At 33.5% G+C, this 27,994-nt stretch overlaps 2 protein-coding genes across 4 annotated transcripts; one reads left to right on the forward strand and one right to left on the reverse strand.

The window, feature by feature from the left end:
• The first annotated feature begins 55 nt into the window (after positions 1-55).
• Positions 56-15,572, forward strand: emp3b (epithelial membrane protein 3b (MAM blood group)). Its single transcript, NM_001025508.1, is given in 5 exon segments — positions 56-261; positions 4,842-4,934; positions 5,054-5,156; positions 5,274-5,414; positions 15,022-15,572. Coding segments are annotated over 4 exon segments (498 nt in total). The 5' UTR covers positions 56-261; positions 4,842-4,856; the 3' UTR covers positions 15,198-15,572.
• A 270-nt stretch (positions 15,573-15,842) lies between these two features.
• nsfl1c (NSFL1 (p97) cofactor (p47)) lies at positions 15,843-26,575 on the reverse strand. 3 transcript variants are annotated; one of them, NM_001007446.1, is given in 10 exon segments: positions 16,117-16,757; positions 20,216-20,383; positions 21,439-21,576; positions 22,208-22,320; positions 22,403-22,498; positions 22,622-22,787; positions 25,257-25,331; positions 25,434-25,531; positions 26,043-26,290; positions 26,459-26,575. In NM_001007446.1, coding segments are annotated over 9 exon segments (1,119 nt in total). In that variant the 5' UTR covers positions 26,145-26,290; positions 26,459-26,575; the 3' UTR covers positions 16,117-16,594.
• Between the last annotated feature and the right edge of the window lie 1,419 nt (positions 26,576-27,994).

Here is a 27,994-nt window from a genome sequence, read left to right on the forward strand (position 1 = left end):
CAGACTCAACACACACCCTCTCCGATGATAAAGCACGGCGAGGAAAGAGAGACGTGTGTCTGCGCTCATGCCTTTCCTGAACACACACAGTGGAGGACGACAAAAACCAGCCCTGAGTCGAGGAAATGGGTGGTTCTGAATCAAGTCCACAAAATACTTCAATTTACTGGAGCTGAAAAGGGAGGAGGGAAGCTGCAAACCTGAAAACACATTCAAAGAGTCAATACACTCTTGGCATCTGCTGGATTTAGGTCACACTTGGTGAGTTTTGCCTTTATTTGATCTGTTTTTGTGTAAAATAAAAAGGTGAAATGCAGTGAGAGCTGCCATCTTTGGGAATTTAAGGGGCTTTTAGGCTTTTCTTAATAGAGATTCATTTTTAAGAGTTCAGCTTTTATAGCTGTTTATATGACCACAAATGTTTTATGTTTAACCTATGTTAAACGATTAAACCGGTTTGGACAATTTTTGTAAGTTACACAAAGTTTAATTCAAGATTATTAGTCAGTTTGACTGGAGTGAGTTGAGGTGACTGAAAATTGATTTCATTCAAAATGCAGCAAAATAATGTTTAAAGCTGTGTTGTATTAATTAATTCAGAATTCATTGTAATTAAAAAAATTAACATTTTGGAATTTTTTTTCCTGCCATAAATCTCAATTAAGCAGCACTTACTGTAAATACATCAAACTTTAGTTTTACCCATATCTATATTGTGAAGACATTTACAGAAGGAGATGTTCATACATAATTTTCTATGAGTATATAAATATATATATGTTATGTATATGTTATATATAATGTTATTTTACAATAAATTTTCAAATTTTTATGGTGGATGAGGAGATTTCCTCCAATATGTAAAAGCGCTTTGAGTGTTCAGAAAGTACTATATAAATGTAAGGAATTATTATTATATCATTTTTTTTGTCTTTATTTCCAGTTCAGTATTTTCTGAATAAAGTGATAAAGAAAGATGACTAATATGTGGTAAAATAAACATAAATATGCATATAATTTAACCCTGACTTTAACCAATGTTCAGATTTTTGTGTTAGTAATGTATTAAAATGAGATTATGTCTAATTAAAATGAGGCCTTGTTTGCATTATCACAAGTAACATTTTATAAAACTTTTGTAATAAAAAAGGCTAAATAATAATAATAATAATAATAATACATTTTGTTTATAATTTTATTTACTTTTTTATTTTGTACTTTTCTAAAACCCAAAGCACAACAACAACAACAGATAAATCAAACATGCAATAAAATAAGGTTTCAACACAGAAAAATGCTAAACTTCAAAGACATTGGGATAATCCAGAATCTAAAAATGCAGTTTTTGAGTTTTGAACATCTTCTTAAAGCTATAGCTAGTGTGGAAGTATTTCTTACAGAATAAAGGATAAGGGAATACAGAATGATTCTTAATGTATTCAATCTAAAGAATTTTGTTAACTTTATAAGCAGTTTCTTAACTTTATAAAACTGTAATAAAATACAGCCTCATATCATGTACTCTATAATCCACTTTACTGTGACAATGAATTGTTGTTTTTTTAACAAAAGAACTTCATTGATGCATGAACATCCTCTAATAATTTGCCCATAGTCAGACGTCTATGAAATAACAGTTTTGTTTGTGTGAATGATTGAAGACTGCTTATGAGAATATGACTTTTCCCAAGGCAAGCTTTGACCTGTGAAAAAAACACACAACAAGTATGCAGTGTGTCTCAAGACTGAGAAGAGTCTGAAAGAGTGCCTTCATTTCTGAGCTCTCGACTTCTGCCATAGCTGGTTTACTTTTATTTTTACTTCCTGCCCTTTTTGGCAAAAGCTTTTTTTGTTAAAGCTCTTGTGCCTACGAAAAAGCCTGAGGGGAAATGTACAATCATGCAGTTGTATCTTGAACCCTTGAGTTAGCATAACGCATCAAACAACAATAGGATTTTATTATTTATTATATAAAAGTACTTTATATAATAAATTTGTTTTCATTATAATTTATTTTATTAATGGTAAATATAATGTTAGTGTACATGATTTTATATCATTTTATAATATATAATAATAAATATATAAAAGTATAATATATAATACAAATATTATACAATGTAGAAATGTTAATATACATTTTAAACATTTAAGTGAAAATGTGTTTAATATATAAATATAAAAAATGTATAATAATTTGTACAATATTAGTTTTAAGCAATAAGTATCACAATACAAATGAAAAAACTCCTCAAAATAAAGTTATTTTAATTAATAATAAAAGGAAGAACAGGAAAAATTATAAATAAAATAAATGTAAATTATGTACCATTTTTTACAATCTAAAAAAATTATAGTGGTTATTTATAGGAAACAAATATAACTCATATGCAGCATTATGTTAATAAGTAATAATATATATATATATATATATATATATATATATATATATATATATATATATATATATATATGGGTCAATGACGTGACGCTTTTTGTGTCCATGTCGTTTAAATCAATTCAAGAAGGTTACAGTTTTAAAATAAATAAGTAAATTACTTGCATACATTCTCTATTTTGAGGACCAAGTCAAATTTTTTTGGTTTTAATCCATTTTAAGATATTTTTTAGGGAAATATTGCAAGAATGTCAGTGTGGTGTAACCAAAAAAAAATGGTACCAAATAGTTTATCTTATTTTAAAAATGTGAACGCCTCAATGAAACATTGTATCAGCTAGTTTGGCATAATTTTACATTAGACATATTTAATAGTAAACAAAGGTAAATATAGCACAATTGTTTCAAAGATTATAATTCATTTGGGGAATTTTGTCTGTCACCTCAAATTTCTGAAATGTCAAGATGGTGTAACCACCATTTATTGAGCCATTTTGTTATTATTGTGCACAAGACAGTTAGACAGGAAATTGGATCACAGAGAAGAACTCCTGATAAGAAAAAATAACAGGGGAGCTAATAATTCAAGGGGTTAATAATTCTGATTTCAACTGTATAAAATAAATAGGCTGTGGATAAGTTAGGAGGACACTCATGAAATTTTCCATGTTTTGTTGTCGGTCAGTCGTGTATGTTTGCAAAATTGGCCTTTAATCCCAGCACCAAGGCAACAACGAGAGAGCAGCAGTTTTTACGCACTAGTGTTTTACATACAGTGTTTGGCTTATTTATATTTTACTTTAAACAACTGAAAAGAAACAGGGTGATGGAAAAGGTGTTAAAAGCTAAACATGTTTCTTTAGTTTTTTATCATTCTATTGATGAGGGCCACACATTTAATGTAAAGGATATTATTACTTTATGTATTAAAGTTCAGCATCTTGGTATCATGGTTCTGAACACATTTGTCAATGACAGTCCCACCCCCCCTCAGATATTGTTCCTTAACTGTCATTACATATTAGACATGAGTACACTGTTCATCACGATGATTTTTTGTTGTCAGACATTTTGGCCAGCATTTAAAAAAATTAAAATCACTTCAGCTGAAATTGTTGACTATCATTCTTAATTTTAATTGATTTTAATTGTCAATTTCTTCAACAAACAGTCATCTTTGGCTGTTGAAGCAACACTGTCAGGTGGTGTAACTGGTTTGTGTCAATTGGTGTGACCATTATTTTACATAAAAATATAATTATATACATGGAAATAATGTGAAATAAAAATTAAATCACCTAGTTTAGTGCAATAAAATAGTTTTTAACAATTCTTACATCATTTGTCACAGATTATATAGAAATCATATGTGTTTTAGCATGTTTTCGGCCAAATATTGCAAAAACTTTTTTATCTCTAAATTTTACATTTAGAAATTGCACAAATAAAATAAATGTTATTGTGGTATTTTAAAATAAAGTATTTATTTTGATGTGTACACCTGCATATCATCTAGGAGGAGTAAATTATTTAATATTTCACAATTTTTTGCAGTTACACCATTTAACATTTCCAGGTACATTCAGTCTTAACGTTTGTAAAAAATGGGCAAATGCATTTTTTAATTACATAAAATCAACATGAATACAATCTGCACATTATAAAATACCTGATGAATACTTATAAATCAACTTTAAAAAAGATTTTTAAATTTCTGATCCTGATATATATATAAATTTTTGTTTTCTTTTTTTTGTCTAAAAAATAAAAATAACACAAAAATGTTATCACATAACATGCTTTCACATTACTTTGCTTTAAAAGTAACACACTTAGTTACTTGTTTTGACAGTGACTTTCCAGCAGGCAACATCATAAAAAAACAGATATAATAAAACATTAATATTGGGTTAGATTTAAATTGTGACGTCAGGAGACCAAAATTCAATGTCTCGCCAGCGTCCAAGGGCAATGTTATTTTGATGTCAAATGACGTTGATATTTGGTTGATTGTGTTGGAAAGTGATCTAAAATCCAACGTCGAGCCAACATCTTAAACCAACGTCATATTGACATCAAATACTGACATTTATCAGGTATAGCAACCAAAATCAAACGTCTGATAGCATACCTGTAGCATCATTGAACGTTGATATTTGGTTGATTTTAGGTTAGACATTGGACACTGATGTCTGCCAGACTTTAAGTTCTGACATCAACCTGATTTTTATTTCCAAAAAAATGCAACAAACCCACGACATTGGAGTACAATGTCAATCTGACATCATGTTGACATCTTGTGCCTGCTGGGTTAAAATTGTAATATATTAGAAGTAACTTTACCCAACACTGCTTATATGTTAAGTTTTAAACATTATTAAAGTGTCTTGAATCACAACAAAAAAATGCAGAGACAAGATGAGTAAGTGTGAATTGTTGACAGGTTCAGTTCTTCAGCATGGCGTCTCTTCTGATTTTTGTCACCCTGCTGCACCTTAGCACTCTGGCGGTTCTCTTTATCGCCACCATGGAGAAGGTGAGTATGGCAAACCCTTTTCATCAAACAGTCCCTCCTAAAAGTGTGATAATTCAATAGAGAATGGTGTGTAAAGATCTAAACTCACTGCTGCACATTTAATCTTCTATGTGATTTAGTCCTGGTGGGTTTGGGACAACAAGGAGAGCTCAGACCTGTGGTACAACTGCCAGTTTGACAACGAAACTGAGAGTTGGTTCTGTGCCACTTCAGAAGAGACGGGTAAAAAAAAAAAAATACAATAAAAATTTTTTTTAAAATACAAGTTTAAAACATTAAAAGCATCATCTGTCATGGTCAGAGTTGAGCACAAAAGTCTTGATGTTTTGTTTCCACAAGAGTGGCTTCAAGCAGTCCAGGTTCTGATGGTGCTGTCGGTTGTGTTCTCCTCCATTTCATTCCTGATTTTCCTGGGACAGCTCTTCACTATGTCCAAAGGAGGACTCTTTTACCTCACCGGCGTCTGCCAGGCTTTTGCCGGTAAATGCTTCCATTTAATTTTCATTCATTAATCAAGGTTTCGGCTAATGCTAAGCCAAGATAAGCAAAACTCACAATTCAGCACTATGAAGTCGAAGGAAAACTTCTGGAAATCGTTTTCGGGCTTTCACACATTCGTTCTCAACGTATTGTGTAGCGTCTAGCCCGTCTTCACTATTGAGAAAATCAGCATATGATTAGTTATAGTAGCTCATAAACCATTGCTGTTTTTTTCTGGTTTTGACCAGTAAATGACCAGCAAGAACCAGCTTTTGTTCAAAACCAGAATTTTTTTCTAACAGCGTTTTAACTCTTAAAAGAACCGCAACTCATTTTACTTTGGGGTAAATTTAACTTTTGCCACTGAATTTTCATTACACAGTAGCACATTCTGTTAATCAGAACACAGCAAAAAAGTGTGATTTGATGGTAATCATACAGTCCTACATCACAAACAAGTCTACGTCTTGAAATGGACCCAAACTCTTTATCAAAGATCCAATCTTGTCTTGGGACAATTCTGAAAATCTTTCTGATCCACTTCAAATATTGACAACTGTATACAACATTCTTGGTTGGTTTGTATTTACCACATTGTAAATTGGTAAATAGATGGTAAAGAAATCGTGAGCTTGTGGCATCCTAGCTGGCCTATGTTGTGTGGAAAGTTACTGGTATATACAGTATGTTGTGTGCTACCATAGAAGAATCATTATGGTTCCTTAAAGAACTATTCAGTGAACAGTTCTTCAAATAACCATTTTTTCTATTAAGAAATTTTTAATGATCTAAAGAAGCTTTTTCTATTTAAAAGCCCCTATTTTACATGAAATAGGGTCAAATTTTGGTTTAAGGGTCTCCAACAATAGTCTAATATGCATGCAAGGTCAAAAAACACTTTCATGGTCTTATAATCTGCATTTATTTTTACCTAATTATCCCAGCGACTCCCATATGAATTGTTCAGCGATTCATTGGTTCCAAAACTCCTCCTTAGCGCAAAACTAATAAGCCTGCTGCAATTGGTCGACATTGACAGCCTTCAGTGCGAGACAGAGTGAAATGCCCAGCAGCTAATCAGCAATATAGAAGTAGTCACAGTGCATACACGCTCAGGGCCGGCGCGTCCATAGAGGCAACGTAGGCAGTTGCTTAGAGTGGCAGAATACAGAGGGCGGCATGTGCGACACCTCCCTCACCACCCATATCCTCAGTTATGTCCGTGACACCTCCCTTACCACCCGCGTCCTCAGTTATATCAATGCCTAGGGGGGCAGAATAGAGAGGGCGGTGTCCGCGACACCTCTCTCATCACCCACGTCCTCAGTTATATCAGCTTACGATAACCATAGCAACGACAAACGGCAGTGGATCGCCAGCTCACAAACACATTTAACGTTAAATCCGTAAACAAAACAGCATGCATCATGTTTTCAACGTGGCTTTACACGCGATATGAAAATATAAAGAGTTAACCTGATACAGTACACGGTTACAAGTAACAAAACAATTAAATACATAATTTGCAAGCTAGAGTAAACGAGGCAACAGTTTTAATCGCACGTACTTAAACTTGTGAAATGGAGGAAGAAACTGATCCATGATGCACTGATCCATGTTCTGACAGTAATCTTTTCTGATCCTTCTTTTAACAAACAGCCGATGAAGTCTTCTTTGTAAGCATGTAGTTTCTAGAAGCACTGCACAAGGCTGGGCTATAATGCTGATGTATTTTTGCAAAAATAAACCTCAACCACTGACTCTTCGGTCCGTGTATCATCCGTTCATTTGATTATTCCTTTTATTACGGAAAACGAAACATCAGAAAAACGATGAATATTTCGTTTTTCTGTTTATTCTGTTGGCAGAAAAAACGGAAACTCATCTGTTATTCTGCTTATTAACTTAAAACTAAATATTAAAACAAACACAAAACCAAAACGAAATAATGAGTCAAAAAATGGTATGTGTACGGTCCGCGTACATTTTGTTCATTTGTTTTCCATTTTCAAACAGAATAAAGGAAATGGAGAAAACGCCCGTTTTTACGTTTTTCTTTTGCTCACGAGAAAACGAAAAAACGAGATTTTGGCTGGATTTTCGTTTTTTGGTTTAGGGTAGGAAAACGGATAAACGACTTTAAAATTCATTTTACACATGTAGGCGGTGCTGAAACGCCCACTTTCCTCTAATTGGTCAACCAAATCTGCGCTCGTGACGTCACCCTCAAAATAAAAGCCTTACACGCAGGCTTTTAATTAATATTATTTAATTATATATATACACAAAGTTTACATATTCTATCATTTGAACCACACACAGTTAGCAGGCTTACATTCATTGCGTATGTATAAATTAAATAAAAACATAAATCAGCAGTATTCTTAGACATTTGTCATTAAAATAAGGTCATAGTTCACTGCCAATCTTCTTGCTGCTGTGCACCTGATGCAGAGCAAAGATAGCCATTTCCGAGGAGCACCTGGTTTGCATGATTGTTTCAGAGCAAGGGCTTTATAATAATAATAATAATAATAATAATAATAATAATAATAATAATAATAATTATTATTATTATTATTATTATTATTATTATTATTATTATTATTATTATTATTATTATTATTATCAGTTACTAGTGTTTTTATTGTTTGGTGTGTTTTTTTTCTTTCTTTTTAATAGTTGTTACCAGAATAAGAACACTTTGGGCCCTGCTATAAAAACAAAGGGTACCATTTGTTTTCATTTATTTCTTCCTATTTTAATTATATATTGTAATTATTTATTTGATAATTAATACTATTTTATTGCAACGCCAAAGTAGGCCTGTCTTATTATTATTTTTTTATTATTAAATTTGCTGTTATTGTAGGCTAGATGGCAGGCTTTAAATATTTTAAATAACATTTACTCATAACCTTACTAATTCGAGAGCCGAACCTAAAAAAGTTTAAGTGCAATAAGCCTGTACAATAAAGGGAGCCGCAATGCATATTTCTAGCGCATTCTTTCACTCAACAAGTATTGCTGGAATAATGAAATAAATTTCAAATTAACTAATTAAACACATTATAGTTGATAAAAAAATTGTGTCTAGTAGTTCCGACAAACAGATGAGCTCGCTACATGTGCGTTGCGCTAATAATTTGACATTTGCTCTTCTTGAGAAAGTGCTACAGCGGCCCTGCTATTTCACATATAAGGTTAGTGACACGTATTTTAAATTAGTATTGCACATTATTCATTCATTTTCTTGTCGGCTTAGTCCCTTTATTAATCTGGGGTCGCCACAGCGGAATGAACCGCCAACTTATTTAGCAAGTTTTTATGCAGCGGATGCCCTTCCAGCCACAACCCATCTCTGGGAAACATCCACACATACACACACACTTATACAGTACGGACAATTTAGCCTACCCAATTCACCTGTACCGCATGTCTTTTTACTGTGGGGAAAACCGGAGCACCCGGAGAAAACCCACGCGAACGCACTACACTACTGAATTAGACACACAATCTCAAAAAAAAAACTTGATGCTTATTTACATTATCTAAAGTCATTTCTTACAAGGTAGGATCTGTTGTTGTATTATATATTTTCGTTTTAATATGCAAATAATTTTCTTTAATTTGTAATAGGCCTATTGTCCCTCATTGCATAAAATAACCAGCCTTTGTATTCAATATGTTTGTAAATTGTCCATCCAGTTTGACGCAAGCTAAACAACATTTTGGCCTGTTTTGCTTATTAAATGAGTGATTTTCACGGAGAAACAAATCATCCATCCACACAGTTTTGTATAGGACCTGTGTGAACAAAAATATACACTTCATCATAGCCTATAGGAAAATGTATCTGTTTAGAACCAATTTTGTGTTGTATAATTAAAAATATTAAAAATACAACAAAAAAAAAGGAATAACATTTGAAGTGCAATGCTTCAAAGATCCAATACGCTGCATGCAGAGCCAAAACAAAAACTGGTTTGTTTGTTTAATAAAATAATAATATGAAATTAAAGTGAAATAGTTCCATAACCTGTATTATAACTGTAGTCACTCTAGATGACAAATCATCCGTTGCACCGGTCAGTTTCACTTTTAATCAAGAATGTGCCAGAACCAAATGAGAATATTTACAGATTACCTCGGAATGAGACCTCGGTCTGTGAAGGATGCAGAACACAGAAACTCGTTGAGAATGGAGATGCATGTTAGATGTTTTATATCCCTTTAGATATTGTAAATAAAACAACAAGTTGTTATAGAGATTGTGTCAAGTCTTTTCTTTGACGCACGCGCTGAACAGCCTGTACTGTAGCCTAAATAATAGTTTAGATTTTATAACATATAATGTTCCATTACTTTAAATGTATAATGTTTTTTAATATTTATGGATTATATAAAATATATAGTTTATATAAATGCGCTCTGATCATTCAAGGATCATAATGCGTTGCATATTCTTCTTATTCTTCATTAGGCTTGATCCGTAAATTTTGTATTTTATAAACTGATCGTTTATAAGGACTAAGCTATTAATAACTGTAATTCCTCGAATGGAAAAGTCTTGATTAAAGAAAAAGAGAACTTAATTCGACATATGCTTATAGTGCGCTTATTTCTGCGCGCATCGCGCGCTTTACCGAATTACCTTTTTTATTTTTTATGCACTATAAATGCATCTGGCAGCACCGAAAAGAGCAAATGCCAAGTTATTAGCGCAGCGCACAGACAGCTAGCTTGTCTAGTCTGAACCAGGCGTTTTCAAACTATTCATTGCACACCGATCCCATTGCATTTTATTTAGGATAAACCACTTATTTAAAATTAATTAATTAAAAGGTGCGTACTCTCCAATACACCACTGTAGTTTCATAATATTTAATAATTATAATTAAGATAGACACCTGACCTCCATTTAATAAACAATTTATTTGCCATACTCTGTTAATTTGAAGTTTAAACTTTAAATGTTAAACTTAAATTATTTAAAAACTTAAAAAGACTTAAATTTAGTCATTTAAGACATTTTAGGTCATAAGTTTACATACATTGACCGTTGCATTTAGTAGGCCTATTCTGGTCTAAATAAGCTTTTTGCATCTTAGGTGTTTACACACACACAAATTAAGCAGTTTATACGTACATTTAATGTTACTTTGAAATTACTTTTGATGCAATAAATAATCCTAAATAGTTGAAAGTGTTAACATATTCTTGAAATGTAGTTATTTTATAACTATGAAATTTATTACTAAACAAAGTGAATCATTATGAATTTGCCAAGAAATAATCCACTTTACCACCGTAAAGCAATGCCCCACACTCACTAGAACGGTAGAACCTGGACTGTATGATATGTTCTGTATGTAAAATAGAGAAAATAAGCAAGATGCGCAGTCTCATGCAGCCTTAGTGAAATATAGCGCGTCACAGCAATGAACTAAAAATAAAACCACCCTTGAAATGCTGGCGATCTTAATTTTTTCAGCCTACACTGACTGAGAATAATGTTGCACTATTTTATTAACAAATAATTAGAATGTTTTTTTTTTCCTTCAACACATTCATCATTACTTTTGCCTGTGCAAGTTTTTTTTGCGCCCGCTTGAGCGCGAAGGCATCTATTTTCAGGTGCAAGATGCCACTTTGGGTGGCACCAGCACACTCTGCCACACCTGTGGCTATGTCCCTGCTACAATAATAATAACAACAACAACGACAAAATAATAACAAAAAATAATAATAATAAGACAGGACTACTTTGACCTTGCAATAAAAAAGTAATAATTATCAAATAAATATTTACAATAGGCTAAAGGCATATTAAATTAAAATAGGAGAAAATCCAATAGAAACAAATGGTACCATTTATTATCGCCCCATGCAGGGTCCAATGTGTTCTTACAACCATTGAATAACTAAGTAAATAATAATAATAACAATACTAATAATAATAGGCCTAATAATAATAATAATAATAATAATAATAATAAATTATTATTTTATACAGAGTAGGCTATTATTTAGGCCTACAATAGCTCTGAAACAATCATGTAAACTAGGTGCTGCTCGGATATGGCTTTCTTTGCTCAGCATCAGGTGCACAGCAGCAAGAAGCTTGGCAGTGAACTATGACCTTATTTTAATGACAAATGTCTAAGAATACTGCTGATTTACGTTTTTATTTAATTTATACTTACGCAATGAATGTAAGCCTGCTAACTGTGTGTGGTTCAAATGATAGAATATGTAAACTTTGTTTATATATATAATTAAATAATATTAATTAAAAGCCTGCGTGTAAGGCTTTTATTTTGAGGGTGACGTCACGAGCGCAGATTTGGTTGACCAATTAGAGGAAAGTGGGCGTTTCAGCACCGCCTACATGTGTAAAATGAATTTTAAAGTCGTTTATCCGTTTTCCTACCCTAAACCAAAAAAGAAAATCCAGCCAAAATCTCGTTTTTTCGTTTTCTCGTGAGCAAAAGAAAAACGTAAAAACGGGCGTTTTCTCCATTTCCTTTATTCTGTTTGAAAATGGAAAACAAATGAACAAAATGTACACGAACCGTACACAGACCATTTTTTGACTCATTATTTCGTTTTGGTTTTGTGTTTGTTTTAATATTTCGTTTTAAGTTAATAAGCAGAATAACAGATGAGTTTCCGTTTTTTCTGCCAACAGAATAAACAGAAAAACGAAATATTCATCGTTTTTCTGATGTTTCGTTTTCCGTAATAAAAGGAATAATCAAATGAACGGATGATACACGGACCCTCTTCACACAGTTTCTTCTTTGGGTAGAGTATGTGTGTGTGCCTTTATTTCTGTGTTAGTGGGCGGGGCCACAAGTTTCAAATTTCCCGTGTTTGCGCCCGCAACTATTGGGCGGGGCTTGTGTTTCGTAGCCGCGTCACGCGAAACAACTATGACTCCTTATTAAGACGACTTGTTTGAAGCACTATAATCGACTCTTTTATAGATGAATCATCAGTTTTAAACACTAAACTTACAGATTTAAGCCTTAGCTGGATATTTCACTTCATGTGAGCTGTTACACACTACATGGAAGGTCATTTTCAAAAAACCCATAATATGAGCTCTTTAAAAGGTAACACTTTACAATAACAGTACATGAATAATGATGTATTAATATCTAAGCTAAACATTACTTTATTATGAATTAATAAAGAGTTATGGCATGCGCTAATCATGAATTACTTTAACTACAACATGAGTCTCATGTGTGAATAACAGCGACCTTGATTACTTGTTAGTACATGATGTTAATTAATGTATTAATTAGAATTTACATTTAAGTTAAATGTGATTAACATGAACTCATGAGCTGTATAATTATGTCATGACTTTACTTGGAGGGGCACATCACCATTAACTCATTCTTATCTACTCATGAACTCCTGTGTTTAAACTGCTCATGTTGGTGTTGACAGAACACTTTTCCTTTGTTATTCAGTGTAAACGCAAATGCATAAGAAGTTCATGAGTGGTTAAGAATGGGTTAATGATGATGTGCCCCTCTAAGTAAAGTCATGATATAAATATACATTAACAGCTCTGGAGCTCATGATGGTTAAATTAAGCATATGGGACATTCTACCAGAAATGTACATTATCTGTCCCTGAGATGAAAACATAAACACAGTGAATAAAAAGTATTTCATCCTCATCCCGAAAATTTCTAAAATGGACTAAGGCTTGATTGTTGTTCTGTATCATGTCACTCATTTAGTTCTCAGATTTTTGTTCTTTATTAAAAACACTTTACAAATGTACAAACCCTGTCATTCTCCTTGTCCTCAGCATAATTAAACTTACAGCTTTAATATTTTGTTATGCTAAAAACTGTTATTTAGAAAAAAAATACTTGAGAAATAGCAAGTTTAAGTTCACAACGATTGCTTAAAAACATGAAATTATAAATAAATTCTACAAATAAATACTAAAATGCAAATAAGTTTACAATTGTCCCCATCTTTCTGTTAGTCCACTCAAATTTGCATAAAATTTAACTTTAAATGAGTGCAATAGTCTACATGTTTAAGGCTGTGACTCTGAAGCGACATCATTTGATGAAGAAGAAGCTGACAGTGATCAAGCATGCGTATTTGGTCAATTTCATATTCATAAATGTAGATTGAATAATTGTAAACTTTGTTTAAAGGCTTCTATTACTGATTTTAATTTATATATAGACTCGCTCTAGTATATTAATAGTAAGAAATATCAATATACAATTATAATTGCAAAGGAGTTGAAGTTAATTGAGTAGGAAAATTGCGGTCAGTTGGGTAGATTAAATAATCCCTTAGTTATATTGAAGTTATTATTTTATTTATTGATTATGTAATTTATTTTTTACACTTATGTTATTCTTTACGTTTAAATTTTACACTTGCTGTTGTTTAAAAAAATTGTTCTAACATTGAATTGTATGATTTTATGCTTGTTTTTGTATTATTTTTTTGAGGACGACAAGCTTAGGTCAGGCCCTGTCACATTTATTACAAGTGAAAATGTAAATTTCTGGTAGAAGGTCCTATTCAATAATGTGGTAATTAACACATTAACAAACAATCATGTTCTAACAAGTAATTAAAGTATAGCTGTTATTCACACGAGATTCATGTTGTAGTTGATTAGCACACACATTAACTCATCATTAATTTCTATAATTGCTTTAAATTGTAAAAAATAAAAACTCAAGGCCATCCTGTGGAAGTGGATTAAAGAAATGACTAGCTGGAGAAGCTCACATACTCTGTTAAAGGAAAATTACAACATTTGTATAAAATACAGACCCCCTTTCAACACTTTTTGAACCAGGTGGAACATGCAACATTTTTTGATGTTTGAGCTTTGAAACCCTTGTTGGTGTCTTCTTGTATTGTTCACGTCTTGCATTTTAGCAACAATTAACACATTTTACCAGTTAACACTGGAAAGCTGTAAAACGCTAATACAAAATGCACTGAACATTGTTTTTATTATTTTTCTATTATGTAGTGTTTTTTGAATATTTTATGTAATTTATTTGCATTTTTATTTTCAAATTTTAACCAATTATCTTTTCACTTTTTATTTTGATTTTTTTAAAGAATTTAGTTCTGTAGTTCAAACTAAACTTAATATATTTTGGAAAAATAAAATAAAAGCAGGTTATTAGCTTGTTGTACAGGGTAATAAACCCTGTTATGCATCAACATTTCATTGTTATAGTCCGAAAAGTCACAATTAGTAGTCAATTTTGAAAATTATCAATGGTTTAACTACATTAACCATGTTTTGCTACACTAATCAGTTCAAGCATGGCATCTTGTAGAGGAATTGTGGCTAAACAAATTGCAGTTTATTGCAAAAAAAAGTTCCTTTGTGCACTTTTACTTTACTAAAACCATGCTTAATGTTGAACTGCTTAAGATTTTTCTTCCTTCTATTGAAGCCATGTAAACCGATGGATTATTTATGTCCCAAAACACACTAGACATTGAACACACACACTGGTTGTATTGTTTAGAAGTTAAACATCTGCAGTGTTTTTAAATGGTGTCCTTCTGACCATTTCTGTCTCCCCCTCAGGCCTCAACGATTTCACCGCAGTTCTCATTTACACTCTGCACAACAAAGAAATTCTTCAGGGGATGCAGGAGTTGAGTTCGGGACACTTCGGCTTCTGCTTTTTCCTGGCCTGGGTCTGTGTGCCTTTGCTCCTGTGCAGCGGCATCATGTACATCCATCTGCGCAAAAGGGAATGAACGTCCTGAAGGAAAAAAAGGAGAAGCCACGCGAAGAATGTTTGCTGTTGACATACACGACTGAGCGATTATACTCTTCAACGTGGCAGAGACATTCGCTTATTTAGACTGTATTCAGCCACATATAAATACGCACGGCTGAAAATATAGCCACGACGCACGCAGCGTAAACGATCAGCACTACTTCGTTAACTCTTAAAGGGCAAGCATGACTAATAGGCTTATATCTGATTAGCCGAGTTATATCCAATTCAATAATAAAAGGGGCCATACGACCTAAATCTCATTACAGTCTGAAGGGATACTTGTATGGTGGTATCCATACGCTTAAACTTCAAGATGTATTTTTCTAAATAAATTCGATCAAGTCATTAATGTCTGCTTTCAGTGTCATTACGGCGGCAAATCAGAAAATATTCCTCGCAAACACACTGCACGACGGTCGACTCCACAGGCTTTGGGAGAGCATGACAAACTCATGACTCCAGTTTGTCGACTAATAGCTTCCCTCACGCCGTCGAGCATGAACTTACGACAAACAAAGCTTTCAAAAACAAACCGATTCCTGAAATGTAAAAGGGGCGGGAAAAGCCCCTGAGAGGATATCAGCACCTGGTTATGCCAACACTCAACAAGAAAGCGCTCTTCAATGCCAGACAAGGGGTTTAATATCATGTTCACCACAGCTCACAATCACGCAGTATGTCCAGAAATATAATCAGTTGCTGCATAGAATACAGGAAAGCCGCTGTTATGTTCACCAGCAGCTGCGTTTGAAACTGAAGTCAGCTCTTAGCCAACCATCTCATCATTTAATTTTATTTTATAACCAAGCAAAGTTAATATAACAATAAAATAAATGAAAATATAGCCTCAGAACTCATAAAAGAAAACTCTTTTGTAAAAAAACGATTGATCATAGACAGCTGAGGTTGATCTTTGAGGTCACCGTATGGGGAATGAATATAAGGCTACTTCCTTTAACCACAAACATTTCTTCCTTTAAGCTTTTCTTTTTGTGTGAGAAGAGATGAATCACAGAATGAGGAATAAAACTGAGCAGGAGGAGGTAAAGCAGGAGCAACCGAGGTAAACGGATGTCAAAACTCTTCTGAAAGCTCTTTATTCAAGTCTGAATATATATATATATATTCAGCAGTTACTCTAAAAGCATAAACTTGTTAGATCTTCGCTTCGGTTCTTTTCCCTTTAACTATATCACAGTGCGATTGCTTCCCCTTCATCTTCCGCTTCTCTTAGCCTGAAACATCCACCATCCCCAAAACTGTCACAGAGGAATAACAGATCACTAAAGAAAACAATATAATGTAATTAGAAGTCCTTTCAGTCCAGATTTCTCCAACTCCAGAGTGCAGGCCGGTGGACGGATGGCGCTGTCACTTTAGCCGCTGCACGATGACGGCGTTCAGCAGATTTGCTTCCTTCAGTGTCAGGCTCTCGTCCGTCAGCTCCTTGTTGGGGAAGGTGGTCATGAGAACAAACTCTGTGGCGGCCAACGCAGGTCGAGCGCTAGCCACAAACTGACGCACATCAGACACCCTGAGATGGAGAAAGATGGAACCAATCAGTCTTGAGGATGAATTTCATGCCATTGGGTAGTGTGAAACTGACGAATTACATCTTGATTTTTGTTTGTCATTTTTGTTGTTGAGTGCAGATTAGATTTAGGCCAGTATTAGGCCATGAGATAATAATGATGCACTCAAATCAAAATTCACTCAAACCCAAAAATTCAGGATGAGCTTGTAATAATTAGTTATATTTTAAATATAATGTGCAAGACATTTTACAAGTAACTCAATAACTTAAGTTGTTTGTATTTTTAAAAGCAATAAAATAACCACATTTTATTGACAGAAAAATGTATTTGACCATGTCAAGGGGCATCATTTTACGAGCTATTGCAAGCAGCACAAACAAGTATACCTGGAAATGTCCTGTTGGCATGTTTTGAGCCGACATACAGGTATCAGAAGTTACAGTATATAACATTTATCTGAAACCCCTGTGATCACGGACAGTGTCTGAAGTTATATATTGTTATGGGGGCTTGAGAAAGCCAACATACGGTAATACTATAGAAACAACAACTTCATCTGAGACTAATTTCTATACGTAACTATTTAACTCAGTCTACCTATCTGCAAATCTGCAAACCTTTAGGCTAGGTTTTCTTAAGCCACCATAAAGTTTGTCCAAGAAAACTACTTTTATAGTTTATATTCGCTATGGAATCACAGTCTGGTTTGAAAAAAAAAAAAAAAAAAACAGCCGTGAAAATCATAGAAATAAAACCATACAAGCCCATATATAGACTCTATATGAACAGGCGCTCAGGAGAAGAGCAATAAATATTAGTGCTGATTCCAAACATCTTCTTTTCAGTGAATATCAGCTGTTACCAGCAGGAGAAAGATTAAAAATGTCAATGTGGAAAAGCAATAGACCGAAGCTTTTGTTTGTTCCTACCTCCATAAAACTGTTGAACTCTACCAAGAACAGTTCATCTGTAGTACATTAGCATCTGACTGTGTACTGTGCTTTATACATTTCATATTTATATATTGTCTTATTTTGTAAACAATGAATGTTCTTAATTCTTTTGTTTGTTTGTTTTACTTATTTTATTGTCTGCTTAGAGCAGTGGTCACCATACTTGTTCATGGAGGGCGGGTGTCCTGCAGATTTTAGCTTTAACCAAATCAAACACACCTGAACAAGCAAATCAACCTCTTACTACGTATACTTAAAACACTCAAGCAGGTGTGTTGAGGCAAGTTGGAGCTAACCCGGCCCTCCAGAACCGAGATTGGTGATCCCTGGCTTAGAGCAACAGTTATTTTCTGCTTAGCACCTTTTTGCCCAAGACAAATTTTCCTCGGGGACAAATAAAGTTAATCCTATACTATATATAACCCATGCAAATACAGGGTATCTGATATTACAGTATAGTATTTATATGAAATCACTGTGATCATGGACAGGTGTCTGATATAACAGTATAAATGTTTATATTGATATGAATTCCCCGGAATCACGATCAGGTGTATGAAGTTACACTATATTTAATACCTGAAACTCCTGGGCCCGGTTTTTCAAAAGTAATCCACTAGGATTTTGGATAAGAAATTGGATCACATCTTGAAAATGGGTTTTTCAAAAGAAAAAACGGATTACCTAATCGGATTAGATCAAGTAATCTAGTCTTGTTTTTGATCCGGATCAAACCTTTACTTTGAGTTTTTCAGACCTTTTTTGTAGGATTTGGATCACTTTGATCCAAAAAAAACTGGATTAAACTGATCCCATCAGAAGGGTGGATTTAGTGTTGATTTCATGCATAAAATGTAATGAAAACTTAAAAAATGTATTAAATAAAATTATTTTTGGTTCATGCAGTATTTTACGAGATCTACTATTTATTCGAAAGGTTTTAATTTCATTTGTTCTACTTGTTGCTCTTTACATAGGCCTATCTGTCCATCTACATTGTGATTGAGCACTGGTAATCCAGATATAGTGATCCTGAAAAGTTCCTATCCGGATCAGATTGACCCAATCCAATGTTGCTTTGAAAAACTGGCACAAAAAGTAAGCTGGATCACGTGATCACGGATTGCAAAAACAGGATTACTAAATCCAGATCAATTTTATCCGGATTAAACCTTTTGAAAAACCGGGCCCTGGAAACAAACACATCACCGCCTGTCACACTGAGCAACCACTAGTTGATTGACTTCTGCTGTCTTCATTAGTTACAAAACCACAGATTTCTTTACAACCTGAAAAGGTATCTTGGATATCTTTCTTGTCTTCTGATATAAAGTAAAGCCACTGCACTGTTCAGGTCTATAGCATGCTGGATGTTGGTTTATATGAGATTTGTTCATATGTTTCCTAAATCATGGGCTGATCACTAGATTTTGATGTGGAGGGTCCTTTTCTCCTGGAGATACTGTTTCCCTAAAAAAAAAACCTTCAATAAAACAGTCTTAAAAAAAAAACATAAAAAAACATTACAAATACTTCAGCAACGGTATAACAGAAAATGTTAACGATTTTAAAACCTTGACTTCTCAAAACCGTGGTAAACCTTAAAACGAGTTATTGTCCGTTACCAAATTTACGCGCAATAATTTTGTATCCACGACTGCAATACTTTAGGCAGGAATTTGATCCCATAAATATGTGCAGATCATGCAAATAGAGAGGTACACTTTTTCATTATGGCTCATTTTCAGCCTTGTTTTTTTTCAGCCAAAAAAACATCTCAGCTAATAAAAAAAGTTTTCATTACACATTTACTGAATTGTTCAGTCAAACGAGTCAAAAGGCTTATTCATTTTAAAATTAAGTGGTTAGTTCACCCAAAAACCAACAATTACTCACCATTTATGTGAATACTACTACTGAACACAAGCAACAGATTCTGAAACAAGTTGACAAAAAAAATTGATTGCTACACTATAGAAGTTAATGGCTTATTTTTACCCCCAACATTCTGCAGAATATCTTCTTTTGTGTTCAACAGAAGAAACTCAAATCAGAACATGTGGACGGTCAGTAAATGATGGCTTTTCCATTCTAGAATTGTTCTTTATGAACAGATTACTCAGTCATCGGCTCACTCAATGTCTAAAATTGAAAATCACATGATGTAGAATTCTAGTTTGTTGAGCTGTTTTTTTTACTAAAAGTGTAAAACTAATATCACATGAGTTTTTGCTCATGCTAAGAGTCAAGAAAACAACTTGTGTAATATTGCACAACTAAATAAATTTTAATAAAGTATTACAATACGAAAAAAATTCTAAGAAAACTAAATATATATTTATAAAATGCTTTTGTTGGTCACACAACAGTAAATGTTTTTTTGTCTGTTTGTCATTTTTGCAAAGCAAGTGACAATGTCAGCTAACAACAATTACAATATTATTGCAGATTAAAAAAAGATCACACACAGGGCTATGCTGAAAGCATTTTCATGGCACTCGTACCTGTGGGTGTGGTTGAACTTCTGCACCAGCCGTCCTCCGTCAGCCAGTCTGATCTGGATGCTGGTGATGGGTTGAGAGGTGTCCACGCTGATGGAAGCACTGGCCTCTGCTTCACTGGCAGCCTGGTCCTGTGGGCTTCTCTGGAGAGACACCAGCTCTGGAGTGGCACTGAGAGAGCATGGAGGACAATAAGGATCATGGCCATGGCCAACATTTCCAACAGATTATCTGATAATAATTAACTACTTAGTTTGAATGCACAATTAATCAAAAACTAAATGAAAATCCTATTATGGCCTCATTTTCATATCTTCATATGCCACTACAGTTTTCTGCTAAAATAAAAGCTGGATGGTTTCATTCTAGAAAATCTAGAAATCAAGATATGCAAAAATATTAGTGTTTTTTATTTGATCCTGACAAAGGCCATATACATGACAAGACCAACAGTATTTAAATAAAACAACAACAACCTTATTTAATTTACAATTTCTTTAAAAACAATCAAAAAACACAAATATATTTAGAAAAAATTAATCAAAGGTAATATTTGATAAATAACTAACTATGTATAATTATAAAATATGATTAAAATATAAAGGATAACCCTTAAATAATTTTAAAATAAAAGCATTTTAACTTTATAGTTGTACTTTTAAATTGCTGATGAATATCAACATTATTTTTTTATATAATCTTACAATGTTATATTGTAGCAGTGATTATTTTTGGCACAAATAATAAAATTATGATTATTTTTATTAATATCATTACTACATTGATTTATAATAAAACTTTTACAACAAATTATGTAGCCCTATAAAAAAGCACAAAAGTTTTACTTGATTCTATCCCTAACCATAAACATTAACCCAGCCTCATTTACCAACAATAAACTCACTGCAGCAAACCACATAAGTGTCTGAAGTAAACAGGCATTAATCTGATGCCCCCCTGTGGTGAAAAACACATACTGCACCTGGGAAAATGTATACTGTATATCATATGCAAACTGGTAGTGAGGATAGTAGATAATTCATCCACACAATTAGTCAACAATGAGAAGTCAACAAGTTAATGTAGTTCATTTATGTTATTTAGATTCTGTATTTCAACAGCAGTGAATTACTGATCAATTCCCTGCTACAAGCAATGTCAAAAAATAAGGCCAGATGATTCGATTTGTAAGCCAAAAAAGTATCATTTTGAAAAACTTTTCTAACCTGCCGAGTTTCTGTCCCTCTCCAGTAAAGGCTTTGAAAGCAAGTCTGGGTTTGGAGAAGTCTTCATCTCGATGGTCCTCCATGTCTAGGTTTACCTGCCCACCTCTGAAGCGCTGCCTCAATTCCAGAGGAATCTCCCTAAGATCGACAACAAGAAAGAGCTTAAGTGGTGTTGTTTCTATTCTACTTAGACAAATTGGTTAATAGGTCACAAGCTAAACGAATGAAGCTAAATTAAAGAAGAATTAAATAGAATTCATTAAAGATGCTTATAAAACTAACATTAAGAAACATTCATATCTGTAATCTGAAAGTTTTTACAGAGGGCTATGCTTTAAATATTACTATATTATATACATTTTAGTTAGACAAATTGAATAGTTTAGATATTTTCAGGCTGTTGGCAGTATAGTCCAAATTATGAAGTGATAAAAAGAGATTCCTAAAATGCCCTTTGTAAAAGCCTTTTTTGTCAAAAAAGAAACAAGAATATTAAATTAGCTGTAATCCAATGTTCAGACGTATGTGCTAGAAATCTCTGCTAATTAGTGCAGATTTGAATAAACAATGCTTAATTTGCATGTTTTAACAATGTTGTAGAAAACTTGTAATATAAAATGTCTGAAATGTTTACATATTCAATCAATTGGGGTAGTGTGGTGAAAGCTATTAGTTATTTGTTTAAAAAAAATTAACAATCAAATCAAGTCATTTGTAATAATAAAAAAAAACCTGTTGACAACCAAATGTCAGTGCATGAGCTGCTCACCCTCTGCGGATGGACTCCAGGAAAAGAGCGTTCTCAGGATCACTGTAGGTCCTCAGCTCTCCTTCATCAAGACTAAAGCCTGTCTTCCAGAGCTTCAGCACCACATGCACCTGCTGACACAGCACAGATCATTGTAGCCTCTGTATGAGTATATGTATGTGTGAATGACATAAGCAGCCTCGGCCTAAGACTTACATCTTGTGAACTTCCAGGCTGTCTCCTGGCTCCTGCCACATAAGTCGACTCCTCTTCTGGTGCTGCACCCAATCGATAACCGCCACCACCAAACGGCTATAACATGAGCATATTTAGAGAAAACATGAGTAAATCAAACCAAAAGCACATTAGACATGAGCACACCATGATAAGCATGCTATTATTTAATTTACAGAAGTGCTCATCCAGAGGACGGACCTTGGACTTGCTGGATTCTCCAAGTCCTTTGCCAGCTTTGTCAACAGGAACTGCACCATGCTCCTTAGCCCCTTTAAACAAGTCCTCAATCAGCTCATTTGAGTTCTTCTTTTTGGGAGGACCCACAATCTGCTGGCCACTGCGTTCTGAGCCACCGGCAAAAAACCTGCAGGATGAGAAGTCTGATTTTACTCCACAAAAAGGAGATCTTTGTTTAAAAATACATTACAAGAGAGAAAAAAAAACAAGCAGCAGTCGTTTTTTGGACTTTTAAAATTCAATTGTAACTTTAGGAAAACATCCTCTTTAAGAAAATCAGTGACAGAAGGGTCTTGTAAAGTGACACAATAAGTCTATTTAAAAACAACAACATTTCTAATTTTAGCTTAGCCATACAGCAGCTGTAGAGAAATCAATTCTGAGATTTACAAAAAGCATCACTGTTCTTTCTTGATCATCGATTCTGAGGTAAAAGACTTATTTACAACATTTAATTGAAACATTTCACTTCAGTTTGCTTTTTTGTAGCTCAGCAATAAAATAAAATTAGAAATGATGATCTTTTTTAAGACATTCGCCCAAACCCTCTCCATCCATCTCATTCCCTTCTCAGATGGCATGGTGGGCCAAATCAAAGGTTACAATGGGCCAACTTTGGGCATCTCTGTTTTAGACAATTTTTTGTGATTTTCTGATTCTTCGAATCGATTTAACAGTTAAAAACAGTTATTGTTTGATTTTAACGTTTTATAATATTAAACAAAAAGGCAAAAACATACACGATTAAAGGACAAAAATGCACTACTGATGTCGAACAGATAAGTTCTTAACAGCAGAGGACACAGTAAAAAGCCATATTATTCAAACATTTAGCAGACGTTTAAGCAAACTACAAGTGTTCACAGTGAGCTGCGTTTAGTTTAATCTTGTGACACAAAAGCCAACTTAAATGACTCGGCTGAATGCAAAAGCATTCTCCCTCAATAGGATTTGTATATATGGTTAAAAACGTCGCTAGAGCCCCATCTGAAGTAAAAAATTAAGCTCAGAATCGATTTAAGAAAACACAGTGTTTAAAATCCATAGGACCATTTAAATGGATAGCAAAAAGTTAAAACAGCAATTTAAAATGAAAAACCTAAAATATGCTTTAATTCTGTTACATAATCCAGTGTTTTGAATAAAACATCCATATTTTTGGGTAAAACATTTAAATACTTACAAAACAAAATTCAATTAGTCCAAAATATTAGTCCAAAATAACAACAAAGGCCAATTTATAGTACACTGACAAAAGCATCAGACACTGGCTGCATTCACACTGCATAGTTCAAGTGACTCAATTACGACTTTTCTTCTACCATGTGGCACAGATTGGATATGGCCCAATTTTGTGTAAGCAGGAAAAAAAATCACATGTATTTCGATTTGCTTAAATCAGATTCAGGCCTTGTTCATATGTATATGATATGAATCGTATCCGTGTCCTCATGTCTGCAGTGCTTACACTAGATTGGATTTTTACCTGTCAATGCAAGCCGCGCATCATTAAAAACCATAGCGAATGACTTCAAGCCTGACACTTTCATTTAAAACAGACTTCAGCAGAGTTGCAAACCTTAAATCTCATACACGAGGACTTAAAAAGTGATATTGTCATGTGGCACAATTATTTAAGCATGTTAGCGAGAGAGAGAGCACAACAGCCGCAATATAAACTAACATAAAACTGTTGCATACATCACGCCATGGACATTACCTTAAAATGCCTACTGGTTTAAAACTGCCTAGATTAAAATAAGATGGTCAAACAAGATTTTTTTTGTCATAAACAATAGTAAAACAACTTGTCAAAAAGTATTTAAAAAAATAAACCCTGCAAACAGATTAAATACAGGAATGGAGAAAATGGCACTCTTTTATTATCAGCTGTCAGTCAGCGCCCGCTCTTTTTTTTCCTGGTCATTCCGCCTTTGCCATGTGCAGTGTAAATGTACACAATCAGATACAAGTCACTTTTAAAAAATGATGCAAGCAGGTCAACAACAAAAAAATCAGATTAAAGCCTTGGTTTTGTCCGACAAGAGTGTTATTCCTATCTATGTCTATCCATCTGTAAGTAACAAAAACATTTATCACTGTTGTAATCTCACCATGGAACATTGTAACCAATCAAACAGTCTGACATATTAATGACCTCATGTGGATCGCCAGAGTCAGTGTTTTGTTCTGATCGGCCTGTTTTAGACTGGGATTTAACTCACAATATTTACATGAGAACAAGGAAACAATGGTGTTTGAATTGCATGGTATGTTGTTAACATTTACTAAACTCTTATTTTTACACTACACTGAGGTATATAGAGACTGTCAATCCATGGCATCTTCAAATGGATGTTCAAAATGATATGATGTATCAACAATAAACCACATAATACTTTTTAATTGATCAAAACAGACAGATAATGTTCAGATAAGTGTTCAGTGACAAATACTGTAACTGTTAACTGCATGGATCAATAGTTGTTAGTGAAATCAGTATTGTCAATCTTATTGTTTCCCAGACAAAGATCATTAGAAAGTTGAGTTCATGGTCGATGACTTTAGCTGTCATTAAGTGTGAAAAAAAAGATACCTCTGGCCTTCCTCATCACCACTGTCATCATCATCCTCATGCATCAGATCTCTGAAGGATGTCACTCTGTGTTCGCTGAAATCAAATGAGACACCGTTAAACACAGCTCACTCTTACGACATGAACCCTACAGCATATCATCGAGGTCCAAATAGTTTATGGGTATAGCTGTGTAACCTGGGTCCTGTGGGTCGAGTGACAGATCCAGACTCTGGCTGAGGAAGAGTGGCAATATCATCTTCTCCTCCATCTTCAAAGAAATTAGCAAGAGCAAGCTAAAAACGGACCAAAAAAAAAGAGCTGTCACTTCATTCACACACTGACACGCAAACAGAACAGAAAAAACATCCATTATATACATTAACTAATTAGATGTTTCAGACTAATATTATGAATGACTAAGAAATAACACATTTTAGGATGTTTCAGGGCGAGACTAAATTAAACCACGAATGTAAACATGGGTATTTACCGACAAGGCCAAAGCTGCTAAGTTATAGCTTAATTTCTATGTAAAACACTCCGGGAATGTTTAAATATCTAAGCATTAGAGAAATACTGAGTGGCAAATCCCAAAGCGTGAATTTCAGCATTTGTGATCAACTAGATAAAGCAGTTTAAGAAAGTCCTGATGATTTTAATCAGGAGTGACTTGCACATTTTGTTAGCCGGTTACACCTCTGACTGGCTCTCGGTGCAGGCTTAAAGTCTCCTGAATTCTCGCCCGCAGAGCTTTTGATTTACAGCACAATCCTTCATTGATAAAGTGTCCGGTATGCTGCTGACCTGCAGGTCCCAGCCGGCGGACTCGAGGAAGAACCGGGCCCTCTCTTCATCAACATCAGTAACAGCGACGAATCCCCTCACCGCTTCTTCCCGCTCCGCCATTTTGATGTGTCACGCCGAGGAAGGATCCGACAAAACACGGGGCAAGCGAAAGCTGGTTCCGCTGTTTTGGAGCGCAATATTTTAGATTTAGACCAAGGTGCCCAAACTTTTTCTTATGAAGGGTCAAAAACCAAACTTCACTGAGGCTAGTGGGCCAAAGGTAAATAAATATAGTTAATTTATTTAATAATATTTAAAAATAAGAAGAAAACATTGGTGTATATTAACTAAAACAGCATCGTTTATTTTACATTTTAAAATGAACTTATTTCAGTAAAAACAAAAACATCTCATTTATATCAGAATAGACTTACTCTAGTTTTTGCCTGGAATTGCTCACAAACAAACAACAAACAAACAAACTAACAAAAAAGTTTACGCCAAATTAGAAATGATGATCTCCGTTAAAGACATGTTCACCCCAAGCATCTCCATCACAGCTACTCATTCTATTCTCAAATGTGATGCACTGGGCTGCATCAAACGTTACAATGGGCTAATTTTAGCTCGCGGGCCATATTTTGGGCATTTGTTTTAGACGATTTTCTGTTCTCAATTCAAACTTTTACAGATTGATTTTATAGTTGAAAACAGCTATTGTTTAATTTTAAAGATTTATAATATTAATCAAAAGAGCAAAAACATACAAACTTGAAGGATAAAAACGCACTATAATGAACAGATATAAATGACATTTAAAGTATTTTCACATAGTAAAAGAATAGTTGTTTAAATTCAAATTTAATTCGTAATAAAATAATTATAATGAAATAAATTAAGCTTGATTCCCAGAGATGGGTTGCGGCAGGAAGGGCATTTTCGCTGCGTAAAACATGTGCTGGATAAGTTGGCGGTTCGTTCTGCTGTGGCGACCCCGGATTAATAAAGCGACTAAGAAAATAAATGAATGAATGAATAAATTAAGCTTCAGAGCAGAAGAGACTTTTTTAACAAAATAGTTTTCCAAACTTCTGACTAGCAGTGTATATTTATTAAGTAGCTTATAAGTTAGCATTCTTTTTGATTGTATTATTGCAGATATTAGTAATTATTAGCAAATATAGGGAACATAATTAATATTAAAATTCAGTATGTTATTGTAGTATTTACTATGACAGAAAACCTTTGTAATATATTTATTAACCAGCAGATGGCAACACAGACCTTTTTGCTGGTCAACATTAATATGTCGTACATTTTCAGGTTCACATCATGTACCCGTCATATGGTATTGAAAAAGTTGTTAGTACATTATACACACACACACACACACACACACACACACACACACACACACACACACACACACACACACACACACACATATATATATATATATATATATATATATATATATATATATATATATATATATATATATATATATATATATATATATATATATATATATATATATATATAATTATTATAATGAAGTATGAAGTATTGTTTAAAGCATATGGTTGAATTTTAATTAATTAATTAATTAAAAATTAATTTACACATCATGTCTGTAATTATACCTAACATAAATGCTTCAGAATGAGATGTTAGGTACAATTACAGAAGTAACAATAAATTACAATAAATAAATAAATAAATAATTTAAACAAGCTTTAACCAATACTCCATACTTAATAAAATAAATGCTAAAAGTAATATAATATTATTAAAATATTATATTTGTATAAGAGTATTTTTTTTCAAAATGTTAAAAATTTAACTTTTTTTTCTGTGCAGTAACTGATACTTACTAAAAATAATTGATTACATTTTCCCGAAGATTTATTTTCCAAAGTAAAAAACTAGGTTGATTTATACATGCAATGATTTCACACAGGGAAGCTTTT

Source organism: Danio rerio, chromosome 23 (assembly GCF_052040795.2).
Source record: "Danio rerio strain M-AB ecotype USA chromosome 23, GRCz13ab, whole genome shotgun sequence".
Classification (NCBI taxonomy): Eukaryota; Metazoa; Chordata; class Actinopteri; order Cypriniformes; family Danionidae; genus Danio; species Danio rerio.

Bases quoted from the DNA above. Each gene is read 5' to 3' on its own strand.
- nsfl1c (XM_087305622.1), bottom strand. From the start codon at position 26,144: ATGGCGGAGCGGGAAGAAGCGGTGAGGGGATTCGTCGCTGTTACTGAT. The intron at 25,332-25,433 runs GTTACACAGCTA...ATTTGATTTCAG, and splicing joins ACTCGACCCACAGGACCCAG to CGAACACAGAGTGACATCCT. The intron at 21,577-22,207 runs GTGAGCAGCTCA...TGTCGATCTTAG, and splicing joins CTGGAGTCCATCCGCAGAGG to GGAGATTCCTCTGGAATTGA.